Genomic DNA, 19046 nt, shown 5'->3' with positions numbered 1-19046 from the left:
AACATAGATCGATCGGTAAATTGAGAGCTTTGCCTTCCGGCTCAACTCTCTCTTCACCACGACGGTCCGGTACAGCGACCGCATTACTGCAGACGCTGCGCCGATCCGCCTATCGACCTCACGCTCCAACCTTCCCTCACTCGTGAACAAGACCCCGAGATACTTGAACTCCTCCACCTGGGGCAGGACCTCATTCCCAACCCGGAGGGAGCAATCCACCCTTTTCCGACTGAGAACCATGGCCTCGGATTTGGAGGTGCTGAGTCTCATCCCAGAAGCTTCACACTCAGATGCAAACCGTCCCAGTAAACGCTGCAGGTCACAGCTCGATGAGGCCATCAGGACCACATCGTCTGCAAATAGCAGAGATGAGATCCTAGTGCCCCCGAACTGGACTCCCTCGACACCTTGGCTGCGCCTAGAAATTCTGTCCATGAAAATTATGAACAGAATCGGTGACAAAGGGCAGCCTTGGCGGAGGCCAATGTTCACCGGAAACAGGCTTGACTTACTACTGGCAATGCGAACCAGGCTCCTGCTCCGGTTGTACAAGGACTGAATGGCACGTAGTAGCGCGCCACCAATCCCATACTCCCGGAGCACCCCCCACAGGACACCGCGAGGGACACGGTCAAATGCCTTTTCCAGGTCCACAAAGCACATGTAGACCGGTTGGGCAAACTCCCAAGTACCCTCCAGGACCCTTGCAAGGGTGTAGAGCTGGTCCAGTGTTCCGCGACCAGGACGAAAACCACATTGCACCTCCTGTAGCCGAGGTTCGATTAACGGTCGTACCCTTCTCTCCAGCACCCTGGAATAGACTTTCCCAGGAAGGCTGAGGAGTGTGATCCCCCTATAGTTGGAACACACCCTCCGGTCACCCTTCTTGAAAAGGGGGACCACCACCCCAGTCTGCCAATCCAGAGGTACTGTTCCCGACTTCCACGCAATGTTGAAGAGACGTGTCAGCCAAGACAGTCCCGCAACATCCAAAGCCTTGAGGAATTCAGGGCGAAACTCGTCCACCCCCGGAGCTTTGCCACTGGGGAGCATTTTGACTACCCCAGATACCTCAGCCACGGTGATGGAACTGTCCGCGTTCGTATCCTCAGTCTCTGCTTCCTCTAGGGAAGGTATGTCAGTGGGATTGAGAAGGGCCTCAAAGTATTCCTTCCACCGCCCAACTATATCCTCAGTCGAGGTCAGCAGGCTCCCGTCCCCACTGTAAACAGTGTGGACCGGGCACTGCTTCCCCTTTCTGAGGCGCCGGACGGTTTGCCAGAACCTCTTCGAGGCCGACCGAAAGTCGTGTTCCATGGCCTCACCGAACTCCTCCCACACCCGAGTTTTTGCCTCGATCACCGCCGAAGCCGCGTGCCGCTTGGCCTGCCGGTACCCGTCAGCTGCTTCAGGAGTCCCACAAGTAAAGGAAGCTATTTTTGTCAAACAACAGAACCCATCATTGAATCGGAATGGTGGTTTGAGGTTTAATTTGGACCCTGTGTTCAGCAGGTTACTGAGACCAAAACCCACAGCTCTTAGTCTTGCAAATGAGGTGAAGGCAGGGCCGAGCCAGAACAATAGATGCTAAACAAGCCAGTATCAGAGTCGTTCATACCCAATTCAGGGAGCGACACTTCCCTTTTATCGGAGGTGTTAATAACAGGATAGGATTATACCACTACTCCGCCCAGGTTTAGTGTAACGAACCAATAGGAGGAGGGTGTTGGCACACCAATTCCGCCCACTCTTACTGTATTTAAGGCCTAAGCTACCAGCACTTATCAGTTCGCTGACGAAGCTCTTCGGATGAGGAGCGAAACGTCCGACACCTTCTTCACAGAAGTACAGATGACGTCTCAAGAAGCCTTTTCCTCGATGGACAACTCCTGTACGACTGAGAGCCTACACAGACGTAAAGAAATAATATTGACATAATGATTTATGTAAAAGAACACACTTTCACTATTTTTTCACTCTTTACAATGTACTGCCACATAAAATAATAGATTAGAATAAATTAATCTAAAAGTATGCATTGAGTGCCGCTAAGAAGCTTGTCATTGTTCTGCAACAATTACAAAATAAACACTTAGGCTTTAATTCATTGTCAAGAAAATTCGGTTGCATGATCATGCCTGCTTTTGGATGTCAACATGTGGCCCCTTTTTTATGTTAAAAGGTGTAATTTACTAACTCACCACTAGATGACTCGGTTCCAGACATGTTGCAGACCCGACCACGATAAGCGAATTTCCGCTAAGTAGGATTCAATATTAATAAATAGAATATTTTTATAGTTAGAGCATAGAAAACCTGTTTTTGACCTTCTAAAACAGTTTTTAACATTATTAGAGCCCTGTAGACATGAAATAAAGTCACCTTTATACTCGTATCGCCTAATACAATAGACATGATCAGCGATAATAAGACCTAATAACGCACATTATGCACTACTGCTGCCTTTGTTTACACCACATTGCACAACTCTTACGGGCAGGCTATGGGATCTCTTCAGGGACATAAAAGACCCTGCCAATTTGAGCATAGCAAGCTGCCGAACTAACTAGTTAGCCTCCAGTTTATTTCTTCTAACCTTCAGAAAGGGTTTGAAATGGAGTGGGGAAGAAGGGCAAAAACTTACCACTTCCACACGGAATGAGAGTATAACTTTTTTCACTTAATCATGTCAGACATGCCACGGCTGACTCCATGCAGTGTTAAGGTCATGTAAATGTAATGTCTCATCAATGTAACATTATTGATGCATAGTGAACAGAATATTACATATGGTTTGAAGATGTGCAGTGGGATACATTGTTGTTGTCTACGCCCACTGCTAGACTTACCAGCGTTGTTGACAAGAAGCACATGATCTATTTCATTCTCTTTATGCTGTCTTGCCATGTCCACCGTGTCCTTCACACCTTCTTTGGTGCTCAGGTCGACTGATACACAATGAACTGTTAGGTCCTGGCCTTCTTTCAGGCTGTGCATTTCTTCCTTCAGCTCCTGGAGCAACGACTTGGAGCGAGCCACCAGCAGCAGGACGGAACCGAGCTTGAGATGCTGTGACACCTGGAAGAACACATGACATGGTCAAGTTCTGTGCATTTTTTTTTTTCATTCCCAAAAAAGTCGACTACTTACAAGGTGCGCCAGTGCCCGTCCGAATCCCTTGGAGGCTCCAGTGATGATGCACATACACCGTCCTAAAGTGCTGGTGCTTGCATGAAGGACTTCAGACATGTCTCCCAATGTTGTTGAATTGACAGGAAAGAGGAAGCAATGCGAAATGAGGGAGCAGGACCAAGGATGAGTGTGAGCACTGTGATGCTTTTATAGGCCTGTGTGAACAGGCGACACGGAGGGATTTCATGCTCTACATTTTACACTGAAAAGACTTTAATACTTCAGCTCCTGGCTACGTTTTACACTGGATACCATCCCATCTAATCAGCACGAGGATTATACTTATAGATATTTTAAAACAGCGTACTGCTGTTTTGTATGTAGCCACAAACTCACTCACATATGGAATTCGGGTTGGTGTTTCTGCTGTTCCCACAAAGCAACACGACTACATACAGAAAGATTTGGTCCTGGTTTGACTCATGCATGGAAGTTAGAGGTTCCACTTCGACAAACTTTACGTACCATTGTTCCATAGATAAGGCTTGTCTTATGTACAACGGTCATTTCCATGGTGATGAAGTCATCCCTCCTCGCTAGTAGTGATATGAAATCATCCTCAGCAACACTGAAATCCCTTGGCAGGCTGCCATGCGCGTGCAAAAGCAATATGCGATGCCCTTATGAGCTACTTTGAGGCAATTGTAGCCAATCTGAGGGGAGAAGAAAGTCATTTCCAGGAAAGACATAACATGAGCAAACTGAGGAAAGGGGCAATTAACTGAATAGACTCTTAGGGAAGTACAATCCTCTTTCACACTGCCCTTACAACCAGCTTTCGTCTGTGTTTCCTGGTTTTGAGGGTATAGTCATAGCTGTAACATAGGACAGCACATGTGTGAGAAGGAGGTTAAACACCTAAGACTCACTTCTCATGCATCAATCTGCTGAAAGCAATTGTTGCTGTCAAACAAGTATTATACACATTCTGTGTTGCTGTGTGAACCCCCAACAGTTAGGGCGGTGACCCATTTGCTGGGTCCTGTGTGAAATGCATAAAATGTGAAATACCTTTGCTTACCGTTGGTTTTGCAGGATCTTTGTGTGAAAGAGTTACTTGTGTGTATCACATATAAACAACGTTAACAGAACAATACACCAGGGGTGTCCAAAGTGTGGGCTCGGGGCCATTTGCAAAGTGGCCCTTGCATCCTTTAATTTTTCACTATGTGGCTTTTGGTGGAAAAAGATTGGACACCCCTGCAATAAACAAAAGCAAGGACATTGGACACAGGAAGCACAAAATGTCAATTCAATTCTACCAGTCACAGTCTCCCAGGGTTAGAGTTAATTTCTTGCGTCATGTCTCCTTGTAGGATAAGTCCTACTGATCATATTCATCTTAAGATGCTTGTGCTTTGTTGGTGTCAGAAGGTCACATCAGCGCTGCAATTTGCTGCTTCTTGCATAATTATCTAGACCAGGGGTGGGCAAACTTTTTGACTCGCTGGCCACACTGGGTTAACAAATTTGGCAGAGGGGCCGTCTATATAACAAATATGAAACAGAGCGATATACTCACGCACGGTGCAACAAAATAACACAACACACCCACAGCAAGTTAAGGCATCACATAAATCAACTAATTAACTTATTTAAGTGCCCACAAGGCATGCTGGGTACTCCAGCTGCAATAACAATATGAACTATGAATAAAAGAGTATGTGAACATCCCTCCTTGCTTCCCTGACCACCTCCTCAACATGTTTTGCAATCAAGCAGAAATGGTGACATGTTGGGAGAGAGAGAGTACCACAAGCTACCCATCACGCCTTGTGCCGGGAATATACAGTATGGGTGTAATTTTGGCATGTTGTGCGTAGGCGTTTATTTGTATGCCCACATGGTGCTGTAGGTAGGTTACATTGTATGTTGACGTGTTGTGTTGTTTGGATCGCTTTTTTGTACAAGCAGAAAAATTGCGTCTGACTGGTTTCTGTGCGACGCATGTGTGCCACAGTAGTACTGCAAGTCATGCTGCCAGCTACAGCTTTGGTGTTAAAGGTTTAAAAAAAAAAAAAAGGAATCTGGAAACACGGTGGGCCAAATTAAGTCATTTGGTAGGCCGCAATTTGCCCACCCCTGATCTAGACAGAGCAGGAAAGGGCTGGGAACTTTCCAACTGAATACGGGATGTGTACGTTTGTTTCTCAATATTTCAAGGGACATTTGGCAATGATGAATTTTTCGAATTACATGCTGATTTATAAGACTTAGATATTTTTTTTTTGACCCACGAAATATGAGAAGTAAGGGAATGTTTTACTAATACGGCATTTTTTTTATTTTGCAGTGAGGAGACTAAACACAGGAGAGGAGTTCTTCCAAGATGATGGCGCCCTCTTGTGGCCAGACGTCTGTAGCAACTTAGGTAGCATGCAATATGTTTTTCTATGCAAATTTGCTATTACGTCATACTGGTTTTAGGCCAGCAAGTTAGTTATAAATATGCTTTCGCTTCCAATAATCCATCATTATTTAGCACAAATAGCTGTAGATATGCAGGAAGAATAATGTTCACGCTATTATTACTCAACCTGCACTCATCGGACAGTTAATTAGGAACACTTCTAATAATATCCAATACAAAACAAATCTTTATTTACCAAGATAATAATGATCAGTTTTAATTGACACTGTCGGATGTACAATATGTTTATTATTGTGGTGGCAGACGTGCATTGCATCATATACCGAGGGCTGTTTCTAATATTGTGATTACCTGGGGAGGGGTGCCTAATATTATGTCCAACATGTTTTAACATCCCATCCATCCAACCAGGCCCTTCTGCCAAGGGAGATCACCGACTGGCTGCAAGCCAAAAGGGGGCGTTTGCATCATGTTAGCCGGAGGGGCGGGTCCAGAGGTGGGTGTGTGTCTCTCAGCTGATGCGCGTATCAACCGAACCGACTCCATCATCAGCATCCGACGCTGACAGCGGTCGAAGTCGCTGCATCTCCCCAGCATCACCGACGCGCGGCGGCATCGCACAATGCACCGGGCCCACAAGAACCGGGACTGACACCAGAACAAACGACGCCGAACCCGTCTTCCCTGCACGGTTTGCCGAGCTGCAAAATAATAAGTGAGTAAAAAAAAAAAAGATTTTGACGACTGGAGCCCCGCGTAACGCCAGTGTGCTACATACAGTCGCTGAAAAAAGAAAGAAAAACATCAAGACGTGGTGCATTTGAATTTCAACGTCAACAAGGCCCGTGGGTTTCACTGAGATGCGAGGAGGGGGTTTGGATTCCACGCGTGCGGCCTAGTGAGCGCGTGGAAGCGCGGTGCAATGAGGGTTTGATGCGGATGCTGCTAAAGCCGCCCTTGCCGCCCAGGGATGCAGAGAAAAGGGGAGAGAGAGAGAGGGGAGTCGTGAGGGGAGGGGATGGAGCTACTCAGGCATATTCTATATAGACAGAATATTTACTACTACTACTACTATTACTTATGCTAGTCAACCAATACTATCTAACAACAAGATAACATTCTAGAGTGTGTTTTGGCATTGTGCATGTGATGATGATGTTCATAATACATGATGTTTAGACAACATTAGGCGCACATACACAGTCTAATGCTGTTTCGCCCTCCCCCCATGTATATAAATAAGATGGGCATATTATTAGAAACACCTCTCAGTATAATGCGGTGCACTTTTACACCGCTGCAAAGTACAACTACAATAATAAACATATTGTTATTAAATTAATACCTCAACAAGATTTGTTTGGAACTGAGCGTTGTAAATCTAAATTTCGGAAACTTTGTGTAAGTGTATCAAGTGAAGTGGCCATTGAGTGTATCATTGATGCCTCTCTATAACACATTTTTGCCTAAAATAACAGTACATGTATGCTATACTAGTCAGTGTTTTATTAATTGATGACATGAGGCATTCCAAGCCTGGATACATGAAGTATAGTCTTCCTACTAGTTAAAAACAAATTTTCATGTAAACAATTTTTCACGTAAAGTTCCAGGCTCAACCTGTCACCATCATAAAACCTTTATTAACTGTACAGCCAATGTTTCAGGTGGCATTGTCACATTCTTAACTGCCATGCAAATTGCATAAAGATACGTAAACCACTGTAAAATAAAAATAAAATAAAGTAAAACTACTCCCTTCAGAGACTCTTGGCAGACGCATGTTCCATTTCCATCATCACACTGTCCACCTTTGCCATCACTGGAAACTATCTATAAAGCCAAAGACAAAGCATATGCTTATGGAGTTAATCCTTTCAATACTCACTAAGCTGCAATCTCACAAAATTTGCTGACATCTCTTTTCTAATTTAAAATGTATGACTGATCTGGCATATTTTTCTAGAAAATGTTGTTTGAAGTTCAAATTGCACGACTGTTGGGGCGTTCCACTGTATTATGCGGGTAGTGCAACTTAGGCGACTGTAAACAGGAGCGATTAGGGTTCCAGTGGGCCCCCGTGTAGCATAAACATCAGTATGCGCTGTCATGTTAAAGAGATGGTCATTTAAAGCTGTGGAATTGTTAAATTTGATGCTAGTGGACTTCTACATAAACATTTTTGCCGTTCAAAACACACTCAGAATTAACAGAATCCTTCCAAAACATGCTAGCATGCTCCCATTCATCTTAGTTGAGCATGGTAGCATGTGGATAAGACCACTGCACAGTACGGCACTGTACAATTGTCTGCTGTTTTGAAGAATGTATTCATAACATTTTAACCAATACGCGGAAATTATATCCTGATTTTGTGCCAGCTTAATGAAAAATGCATCCAGTAGGGATAGTTTCACACCAGCTCCACCAATCATTTCTCTGATACACTTTTGTGTAGTCGTCTGCATCTAACCCTCTCCATGCAATAACAATATTGTATAACTCCTCTCATTTCTCTGTGTCCTCTAGTGTGTGTGCCCCCACTACCTGCATTAGGTTGTGATGACCCACACTGCATCCAAATGTATCTGTGACCCTCCCCAATCCTGACTCCTAACCTCTAACCCCTCACCTTTGACCCCCTCACTATGGGCAGTGTTGGCAGTGGGGTGGCAGGCGAGCAGGAGTTTGCCATGAAGTCCGTAGGCACGAGGACCACGCTGCCCCGCGCCCCTCCTCTCTCACGCCGTTGCCCTGGCGACCGCAGCTGCAGCGCAGAGCGTCTGCCCCGCCCCCCTGCCACTATATCCGACGGGACGGCCTCTAGCGACGAGCGAGGGAGCGTTAGTATCGGGACCGGGACCTGTACCGACCGCCCCACCGAAACGGCCTCCACCACCAACACGGAATGTACCATGACGGCTCCCAACAACAACAACCAGCTGGACTGCGGCAACATGGCGCTCAGGAGGGAGTGGGAGAGGCAACGCGAACGGGGGAGAGACAGGGACCGGGACCGAGACTGGGACCGGGAGAGGCTGGAAAGGGAGCGAGAGCGGGAGAGGAACAGGGAGAGAGAGCGGGAACGGGTGGAGAGAGAGAGGCTGGAGCGAGAGCGGGAACGAGAACGGGAGAGAGCCCGGGAGAGAGAGAGGGAGAGAATTGAGAGGGAGAAGATCGAGAGAGAGCGGGAGAGGGAGCGGGAAAGAGAGAGGGAGAGGGAGCGGGAGAGACTGGAGGGGGAACGACTGGAACGGGAGAGGGAGAGGGAAATGCAGGCCGCGGGTCTGGATGTTTGTGGGAACATCGTGGGCCGAGGAGGAAACGAAAAGAACAGTGTTGGGGTCAACCAGCACCAGCACAGAGAGATGGTGGCAGCCAGGAACGACGGGGAGAACAATCCAGCGGGTCACAACCCACCCAAAATCATGGCCGTCTCAGGAAAACTGGAGCAGGTACTCTTCCCCTGGATACCTTGTTGTGATCTTTTAGGATCTTTTTCATCCATCCAACTTCTAAACCACTTATCCTGGTCAGGGTAGTGGAGAAGCTGGAATGTATCCCAGCTGACTTAGTGTGAGAGATGGGGCACACCCAGGACTCTGGAGGTGTGAATAGTTGTTGACAGGTGATCAGTCCAGGATGTACCCCATCATTCATCACAGCTGAGAAAGACACCTTCCTTTGTGATCTGTTTCTGCTTTATTTGTTCTTCTTTTCTAGGTTTTTATGTTGTATGTAATATCTCCATTTTTTATTTTCCAGGCAATGCAGAGAGATTCTGGCCTGGTTCGTCCCTCTGCCTTCAAACCGGTGGTTCCAAAGAGTTTCCACTCCATGCAGAACCTGGTGGGCCAGGCAGGCGGGGCTGGCGGTGAGGGCAAAAGCGAGGGGAGGGGAGAGGGCTTCTGTGAGGGAAGAGGTGGTGGCAGGAGAGGAGGCAGGGACGGTGGAGGAGGGGGAGAGTCAGGAGAGGTCCCAGAGGCCCTGCTTCTGGACCAGGAAAGCCCAGTGAGAGTCAGCAGGGGTGAGGGAGCGGGAAATGGTAACGAGGTGGTTCAGGGAGGTATGTCCGACTCGGGCAGAAACTCTCTAACAAGCCTGCCCACCTACACGGGCTCGGGATCTGGTTGTGGACCTCCAGCCGTACTGGGGCCGCTGAGTGCTTCCACGAGCCACATCAACAGATTGGGCATGGCTGGGGCGGCTGCGGGCTTGGACAAGCTGGACAAGCCTGGCTACCAGGTAGGCAGTATATAGACACTTCACTTCACATTTAGAATACTCGCGTTGATGAATTGCGTTGGTTTCCCCCAGAACGGGCTTTGCGCCTCAGACAGCGGTCGATCCTCGTCGGGAAAGAGCTCCTCGTCCTATCAGAGGCTGAGTCACCTGAGTGATGCACCAGGGCCACTACGTCCCTCCCCCTCATCTGATGACATCATCCAAGATCTAGAGGACCGCTTGTGGGAGAAAGAGCAAGAGGTCAGATGCTGTAGATGTTGGCAGGTTTTGAAGCAATAGAGTTTTGTTTTAATTGCATACAGAGTTTTACCTGTCTCAGCTGACTTAGGGTGAAAGATGGAGACAGTGTTTCCCACAGGACTATTAGGTCATAACAGGTGTAATTTGTATAATTGGCCATGACACATGTTGTATGAATGCTTTGAGGCCATGTACGCATGGATACGGATATAAAAATGCATATTTTTCTGTGCATTTTGGCTCCTCGTCCACACGCAGCAAAGACTGATCTTTCGGACAACTCCGGCCAGAGTGGAGATTTTCAAAACTCAGACTCAGTGTTTGTGTGTGAACGGGTAAAACAGAGCTTTTAGATTCCAGGCTCCATAGCTAGTACAAGGTTCTTCAATCATTTCCCACAAGTTCACCTCTGCTATTCCTGCCCCATCCAGCACTACAGAAACAGGCGATGAGGTGGATGCTCTCGCCATCTATGGCTACATCTTGGTCGCGTCTCTTTCCCCATTAACCCCTACTCAGACTCCAATCATAGTCAATGATGGGACCTAACTCTGTCTTTTCTCTCTTTCTCCTTTGTCCATCATCCCTCTAACCATCATCTGTTCAGTTGTTTTAATGCCCATCATCCACAACTGAAGTCAAATTCCTTGTTTGTGTAAGCATACTTGGCCAATAACGCCGATTCTGTTTCTGATTCCGAAAAACCGCTAGCACGAGGCAGCTAACAATGCAGATAATGAGATTCACCTAGTCCGCCTATGAAGCCCTCTATTACAACACCTCCAACCGCGTTTTATGTACATGCTGTGACCATGTAGTAACAGGTACATTCATGATAACATGTAATGCTTACAGTATTTTGCTTTATTTTGGTCTTTTTAGGCATTACCACTTCCTTCCTGGGCGCATTAATTTCACAGAGCCCATGGCAATGAACGCTACTTCCGTCAACAACTGCATAGTAGAGAGCGTTTACTATCAGTTTTATAGTGAAACACTAAGCCATTCTCATAGCGTTATCATGAAGCACTAGTGCTAAATGTTTCATGGACAAAATAAGAGTTTAATAAAAAAAACGTCACTTACAATGTCCGCTCTCACTGGGATGCTGGCTGATGGGATTTTAGCACAAGACTTGTGCTCCCCCTTTGAGCTGTTTTCAGGTTATTGCCTGTTCTACTATACCTAACCTAACTATAACCTAGCATTAACTTTTCTAAACTCACAGGCGATCCGGTAACCAACGTTACCTCTTTGCTGTAAGTGGCGCTGTGAGTGAAGCGCTGTGTCACTACGCTAGAAAAGTAGTTCTTGGGTGTTAGCTCCTACAGTAACAACGTAGCTTAGTTAATATGCAGGTCACATTATGTAAATGGAACATTGTTGCCGTTTTTGGGGGGGATTTTTAGACTTTAGACTTTATAGTGGCAACAGGTGTGTCCCATTCTGTGCATTGTTAGCTGCTTCATGCTAGCTGTTTTTCTCTCTTTAGAGCGCGCAGAAAAGAAATGTGTTCATGGATTGAAGGATTGTGGATGATGGGCAAAATTCCCCCAAAAAGTGCAGTTTTATTGAATAATAAATTTGCAATGCAACTGGAACAGGATGAGTATGCCGCATACAGGCCTTACCTGTTGTAAAGCAAAGCTGTTCTGGCAAAAACAATCATACTGTTCACTCATACTGCATGACGAAGCTGCTGAACAGGGCAGGTTATAAGAAAAAAAAAACAGCTTTTTGGTTGGTGTCATAAAAAATGTGCAACATTAGCTCTTGTTTTTAAACCTTATTTAACAACAGAACATGAAACTATTGACTTACTGATGAAGGCTTCATTTTGTGCAGCGGTAGATGTGTGTGTGTGTGCGCCTTACAACACACAGCAGCGATTTAAAAAAAACATTCTGGCTGTTTCCTGGGCTCCATGTAAGGGTGCGCTGATTTGAAAGCTAATGCACATGTCATTGTACATTGTACATCTAACATTTAACTATATTGATGAACAGTGGCGTTACAATGCACGGCCGAGTCAACTGTGGTTGCTTTTTCGGGTTTCTCAATGACCAAAATGCGCCGGTGAATATGTTTTCATGTGCCAAGTATGAGGTGTGATAAGAAGCATAGGTACGATGCAATCTACTGTACAGACAGCTACATAGACAGTCCCATTATAATGTGTTTACGAGCAGAGGTGAACAGGTGGCTGTAAATCTAAAGTGAAAAAAAAAGGGGGCGCAAATCTATTTGAGACAACACTCTGGACTGAGTCTGGCTGGGCATGACCTGACCTTTATGTAAATAGCACCAAACAAAAGTTATCTTAAATATGACGTACATTTGGGAACAAAATATCCCCTCTTAAGCAAGTGCTGTGGAAGCAAAAAAGGGACGGCTGTCTGCCACGACCAATTATTATTAGATCTTCATAGGTTTGCCTTTTCATGGCTGACTGCGAGTGACGGACAACTTTTTGACATAAAATAGCTTCTGTTCTTCTTCTATTCTTTTTGACCTCCACATACTTCTTGGCCACTATAGGTGCAACACATGCGCCGCAACCTGGACCAAAGCGAAGCCGCCATCATTCAGGTGTTTGAGGAGAAGCAGCGTGTGTGGGAGCGGCAGATGGACGAGCTGAGACAGAACTATGCTTCGCGACTGCAGCAGGTAACCTCGCCACTGTACTCTGAATCTGACAAACGTCAGACTTGCATACCTGCTTCTACTGACAATTTTGGGACCCAAGGGTGTAGAAAGAAGCATGCTGATGTGTGGTGCATTACCAAACCCAAGAAAATGTGCATGCTATTTATTGCAGGATGTGCACAAACCTTACCTTGTATTATCCGCAGGTCACACGGCGTGCTCAGCGCTCCCAGACTGCCCTGCAGGCCCAGATAACCCGTTTGTCCCAGGACAAGCGGAGGCTCCAGGAGGAAATGGCTGCCCTGCTTGCCCAGAGAGAGGAGCTGGAGAGAAAGTGTCTGGATTACAGGAAGGAGCAGGCTGACATACTGCCACGTCTAGAAGAGACCAAGTGGGAGGTGAGATCAAGTCATACATTATGTGTGGAGACACTGGGCCTCATTCACGAACATCTTCTTAAAAGTCTTCTTAAGAAGTGTACTTAAGAAGGCGCGGGTTGGAAACTGCGCCACATTCACGACACGTTCTTAAGTAGGGATAATCGTTCGCACCGGTGTTCTTAGGTTGATGAATGCCAACTGCGATGCCCGTGCATGTGAGCCCTAATTTGCATAGGTCACCGCCTATTATTTCCTATATAAGGTCAAAAATGTGCCGTGCGCAACAGGCAGCTGGAGGCGGAGATGGCAACGCGCAAGGGCAAGACTGAGGAGCAGCTGGACAACAAACGAAAGAAAAACTTAAATTCTACTGAAATAGAGGTGCTTTTACAAGGAGTGACCGAACACAAGACCACCTTATTTTCACGTGTATCCACCGGTCATCAGGCCATCCAAAAAGAGTCGGCATGGAGCACCATTGCAGGAAACATAAATGCCGTTTCCACGGAGAAACGCGCCACTGCAGAGGTTAAAAAGAAGTGTTTTGACTTAAAATAGAGTCCAAAAAAAGATTGGACTGCACCGGAGGGATCTGGAGGAAACGGGAGGTGGGCCATCAATCAGAAACCAAACCATTTCGGAAACTCTAGAAAATATTTACACAATCATGATGGAAAAATAAAGTCAAAATACATAGTTTGTGTGTGACAATTTATTTTTTCTGTGGTTACATTTGATTAGACGCTGCCTAATTAATAGAGCAGCCCCGTGCTCTGGCTCAAGACGTGGCTGGGGGCGCATGTCGTTATCTGGGGGTGCTCCGTGCGCAATAGACACACCACGTTTCATTGCGATGTTATTCTGATGATCCTGCACACCTGCAAGAACAGAGAGGGAAGCCTGAAGCCTGAAGCAGGACATCAAATATTCGTCGCTTTCAGCAAATAAATCTACATGGTCCCTATACATCCTCTCTCTGTGCAGCGCACGTCCAGCCAGCCTTTTTTTTTTTGATGAATTGGGATTTGAATATATATTTATCCATAGAGTATATTTTAGTTGTTTTGATGATAAATAATTGTTGGGATATTTTATTTGCACTACATTTTTTGGGATCAGGTTGCAAAATCCATCATGAGGGCGATTGCGCATTAAAAGTGCAAGCTTTGCTTGTGCGTAAGAGTCCTCCTGAGCGTTCGTAGAATTTGTTCTTAGATCTAAGAACTGTGAGTTAAGAACACGTTTCGTGAATGCCAAAAATCTTTGTAAGAAGGCTTTAAGAACACATTTGTGCGTAAGAACGTTTCGTGAATGAGGCCCACTGTTCTTAATCCTACGTTGGTCTGCAAGTTAAGCATGAATTCAGCCCGACACGGGCACACACGTAATGAACAGTTGGTACCTCTTTACGTCTTAGGTGTGTCAGAAGGCTGGTGAGATCTCCCTGCTCAAGCAGCAGCTGAGGGAAAGCCAGGCCGAAGTGACCCAGCGAGCCGGAGAGATGGTGGCTCTGAGGGGCCAACTGAAGGAGCTCAACGCCCAGCTGAGAGAGCAGGAGGAGACCATGCTCGGACTGAAGGAGTCCTACAGCACAAAGAGTCATGAGCTGGAGAAGTGTGAGGCAGAGCTGAGGAGGACGCTGTCAGAGGTGTGTTCACTTTTTGGTAGAGTACTGAAAAGTATTGATTTTACAATATTTTGAAAATTGTTGTTGTAGTTTGCAGTGGTCTACAACTGCTCTACCCAATAAAATGGCCAGAGTGGGTGCAGTTACTGTACATATTAAAGCCATCATTAGCCTGTGCTAATAAGATACAATTTTGGTAACAAAGCAACGAGAAGCAAATTTTAAGACATGAGTCTTAAATTTAATACCCCGCTATATGAACTATAAAGGGACCATTGAAAAAAAACAAAAGAACAAAACACATTGTATAATTTCCAATAAGTACAACTGCTGGATCTTGAAGGTTTCCGGTAAATCCAAATAATTGAAATTCTAATCCACCAAAATCCTTGCTGGTAAGGAGGGAAGGGAGCATGTTGAAATGGGGATTGAACAACATTTAGCCAAAGCCAAAACAATTTTATCTTTTGTGCTGGGTGAGCTCATAAGAAGCTTACATAGATCAAATATGCATATGTGCGCTTTATGCCATAGCTTAAAGGTTGTCCAAATTAAAAACAATTCTCTTAAAATGTGAAGTGCATGCATGTGCCAAATGCTTTAAGAGAAACAGCTGTACAGAAATCCCTCGTTTATCGCGGTTATTGGTTCCACACTTGACCGCAGTAAGTGAATGTCCGCAAAGTATGATTCCTTCTTTATAAATGGAATATTGTTGTAATTCTGGCAGAAAATCTCTTTACGATCTTCTAAATATACATACCTTTTTAGAGCCATCTAGACATAAGATAACACCCATATGGTCACCTTTACATTCGTATTACCCAATACAGTACAGTCGTCCCTCGCAATATCGCAGTTTGATTATCGCTCCCTCCCTATATTGTTTTTCAGCAATTAATTAGGTAATAAATGATCGCTGTTTCGTGGTATGGTGTATTATTAGTCATACAACAGAAATGTAGTATTCTGGTCACTAGGCGGCAGCAATGGCACAAAACATTGAGACATTACCCTACATTACAATACCTTAACACTGCACAAAGTCAGCCATGGCATGTCCGACGTGATAGAGTGGGGAAAAAAAGTTCTCCTCCCATTCCGTGTGGAAGGGGTACGTTTTTGGCTTCTTAAGTTTAGAAGAAAAATTCGAGGCTAACTGGTTAGCTCGCTAGCCTGCTAGCTAGCGGCCGTCTCGTGTCTCTGCAGCATAAGAGTTGTGCAATGTGTTGGAAACAATGAATAATAGGAGTGTAACAGTGACTATAGGCATGTTATCTCATGTCTACAGGGCTCTAATAATGTTGAAAAACGGATTTAGAAAGTCATAAACAGGTTTTCTATGCTTTAACTACGTAAATACTCCATTAACATTGAATTCTCCTTTCTGTCGCGGAAATTAATTTATCGTGGTCGGGTCTGGGAAATGTAAATAATCCGTTCCAAAGTCAAACTGTCCCCGTGATAACATCCATGATTAACTTCAAAGGCAATGGTTTAACCAACAACAATAAGTTAACATGGTAAAACTTCAATACAGAGATGCTACACATCAACACTTCACGCATCCCACTTACAGTACATACGCACATAATGATACACACAGTGCAACAGTGCAGTTTTTAGAGTGTGGTCTTTTCTGCCTGCAGGTGTCCATCCTCCGAGAGAAGCTGGGTGTTTTTGAGGCAGAGGTGCTGAGTCTAAAACGAGCTCTGAATGAAGTCAGCAGAGGCGCTGAGGTTGTCGTCAGCCCAAACTTAGCGGCGGCAGGCCTCTTGCCGCCCTGGGGGGTCGTCCACTGCTCACGAACCCCAACAGATGCCTCCGCCAACTCTCTCCCCTCTACGTCCGACACCCTGCTGAGTCTTCAGAGTGACGAAGCCAAAGCCCAGAGGCAGGAGGCTCAGAGGCAGCAACGTGAGGAAGCTCAATGGCAGCAGCAACAGCTGCAGCGTCAAGACGCCCACATGCAGCAGGACATGCACATCCGACCGGAGGCCCAGCTTCGCCAGGAGGCTCACCTCCGCCACGAAGCCCAGCTCCGCCAAGAGGCACAGCTCCGCCACGAGGCCCAGCTATGTCAGGAGGCCCAGCTGCGCCAGGAGGCCCACCAGTCGCAGCGGCTCCAGGATGCTCACTGGGACGAGGCGGGTGAGCTGCGCAGGCAACTGGAGCAGCTGCAGGCCGCCCTGCGCCTCGAGAGGCAGCAACGCGAACGCCAGGCTCTCAACTTTGACCAGGAGCGACACACCTGGCAGGACGAGAAGGAGCGGGTGTTGAAATACCAGGCGCAGTTGCAGCTGAGCTATGTAGAGACCCTGCAGAAGAACCAGGCATTGGAGAAACGTATGAGCCAACTGGGAGCCAAACCCAGCACCGCCTCCACTGCCGCTACCACCACTGTCACCAACTCCTCCCCCTCCTCCTCCTCCAGTTCTCCACCACCTCCACCACCACAAGCCCTTGCAGCCCTCTCTCCTCAGCCACCATCCTCCCTCCCTGGCCCCATCACCCTTACTCTCTCCCCACCCTGCGAGGACCAGAAGGGTCCACCTTCTCTCCACCAGCTTGCCCCTCCTTGGGCAGGACCTTCACGACTAGAGAGGATAGAATCCACTGAAATTTAAGCCCTCAAAGACTACACACTTCACCACTCCAACATACAAGTAAGAACATTTCATACAACAACAGATAATAGGTAAAAACAAACATTTAAACAGTTTCTCACAAGTTGCACACCACTTGCTTGTGAAAACGTGTGCCACACTGCAGGAAAACAAAATGACAATGTTTAGATGACAGCACTTACACAGTGGATGGTCATGTCATAGCCCATGCCAGAAAAAAGGACCAAGACAATCAGGGATATTGTCAGAAATTACAACAAGAGTATTATTATTATTATTATTATTATGCGATATTTATTACTCATTGTAAGTCTGTGTCAGTCGTATAATGTACAAGTAGAACTAGTGGTCAAGAGTGTGTGACGTTAACCTGCATTTTTGGCCAGAGAGCGCCTTACTCCATCTTTTCCAGCATGTGTAAGAGAATAGGTAACGCTGGGGATCAAAAAAAAAGAGAAGAAAATTAAGTGTGAATATCATTTTCAGTGCTTTTATTATAAATATATATACATAAATATCTATATAGGCCAGCCACTTATGCCACATGGCGAAACACCACTGGACTTTTTCATGAAAGTCATAACATTTCATGCACAATGTCCAACAAGCATGACTCAAACATATCCTCCAATCCAACAGAGCTTTTTTTTCTTAAAAAAAAAACAACAAAAAAACAGCTTTAGCTGATAATCAACCCAATCCAAATACGAGGACGTGGACGGGATAGTTTACCGTCACATGCTGTGACTAAAAATGAACACGAGAGGTCGGTGTTGAGCTATTACGGTGCTCCAAGATCACCTTTCTTTCCTCTTCCTTGAAGCTGTAAAACAGTGACAACAAATGGAAGCACACAATCTCAATTTGGTTGATGCCAGGAAAGAAATCAATAATCCAAAGTTTAAAAAAATCTATATATATATATATATATATATATATATAGAATGTATGTTGTATAAGAAAGAAATACACATAGCTATAGATTGTACATGTGTGTGAATGAGGGGAAAGTGCGTATGAATGAGTGTGTATGCTCCACTTTATGGAGGAATGATGATAGAGGGACTAGTGGCAATACTGCAAGTAAATCTATATTAAAACAGAATTGCTTTTTTAATGTTGAGCAGAGTAAAATGCGCAATGACGCTTGACATAAAGGGAAGCGAGTTTTAGATATGGTGTATATCTGCATAGTTTATCGAGACTGAGCAGTGGGAGCATTCAGGTGAACTGCACTACATCATGTCCAGTTGACATGTACATTAGACTCCAATGTGAATAACATGGCTTTTATATGTGTTGTTTATGCCAGCATACAAAGATGTCGCTCAAGAATATTAGCTTATCGCTAAGGTATCACATAGTATTATCATCTTTAAGTACTGTTACGATAAATATGGTGAAATGACATGAAAAAATTGTGCCATTGAGCTTTCCTTTTTGTGTTTTTTTTTTTTTATTAAAAACTGTGTAGATGGCCTATCATAATGGTGTAACCATAGCAACCATGTTCAAAAAAAGAAGAGATGCTCCTTTTTGATGTAGATGATAAATGTAGTTATTACAGTATTGCATTGTTTAGAGAGCAAAATGCTATCAATTTTATACATGTTTCAGATTTATTGTTTACATTTATGTTACTAAGTATTGTTCTGGCTTGATTATAAACCACATCTTTGTTCAAATCAGCAGACTGAATAAACGTGAATAATTCAGCA

General features: G+C 45.3%; 2 protein-coding genes across 10 annotated transcripts in view; one reads left to right on the top strand and one right to left on the bottom strand.

Annotated features, from left to right (window-relative positions):
• Positions 1 to 3312, bottom strand: part of sprb (sepiapterin reductase b) — a 6443-nt gene extending 3131 nt beyond the window's left edge. The window contains exons 1-2 of the mRNA XM_054774191.1: positions 3151 to 3312; positions 2850 to 3078 (exon numbers count right to left, since the gene is read on the bottom strand). Coding sequence (XP_054630166.1) covers positions 2850 to 3078; positions 3151 to 3249 — 328 coding nt within the window. The 5' untranslated portion in view covers positions 3250 to 3312. The remainder of the gene's footprint in view (positions 1 to 2849; positions 3079 to 3150) is intronic.
• The window catches only part of lzts3b (leucine zipper, putative tumor suppressor family member 3b), a 24279-nt gene extending 5233 nt beyond the window's left edge, over positions 1 to 19046 (top strand). For 2 of the 9 annotated variants that reach the window (XM_054774180.1, XM_054774179.1), the window contains 9 exons: positions 3010 to 5563; positions 5975 to 6278; positions 8220 to 9018; positions 9329 to 9808; positions 9881 to 10048; positions 12587 to 12715; positions 12901 to 13092; positions 14492 to 14722; positions 16351 to 19046. In XM_054774180.1, the coding sequence (XP_054630155.1) occupies positions 6082 to 6278; positions 8220 to 9018; positions 9329 to 9808; positions 9881 to 10048; positions 12587 to 12715; positions 12901 to 13092; positions 14492 to 14722; positions 16351 to 17328 (3174 nt within the window). In that variant the 5' untranslated portion in view covers positions 3010 to 5563; positions 5975 to 6081 and the 3' untranslated portion in view covers positions 17329 to 19046. Of the gene's footprint in view, positions 1 to 1863; positions 5564 to 5974; positions 6279 to 8092; positions 9019 to 9328; positions 9809 to 9880; positions 10049 to 12586; positions 12716 to 12900; positions 13093 to 14491; positions 14723 to 16350 lie in introns of those variants that run through there. The other 7 variants (XM_054774182.1, XM_054774181.1, XM_054774187.1 and 4 more) reach the window with 7 other exon arrangements.

This window comes from Dunckerocampus dactyliophorus, chromosome 4 (genome assembly GCF_027744805.1).
Source record: "Dunckerocampus dactyliophorus isolate RoL2022-P2 chromosome 4, RoL_Ddac_1.1, whole genome shotgun sequence".
Classification (NCBI taxonomy): domain Eukaryota; kingdom Metazoa; phylum Chordata; class Actinopteri; order Syngnathiformes; family Syngnathidae; genus Dunckerocampus; species Dunckerocampus dactyliophorus.
The sequence above is the reverse complement of the archived record's forward strand: the minus strand, read 5'-3'. Positions and strand labels throughout refer to the sequence as shown.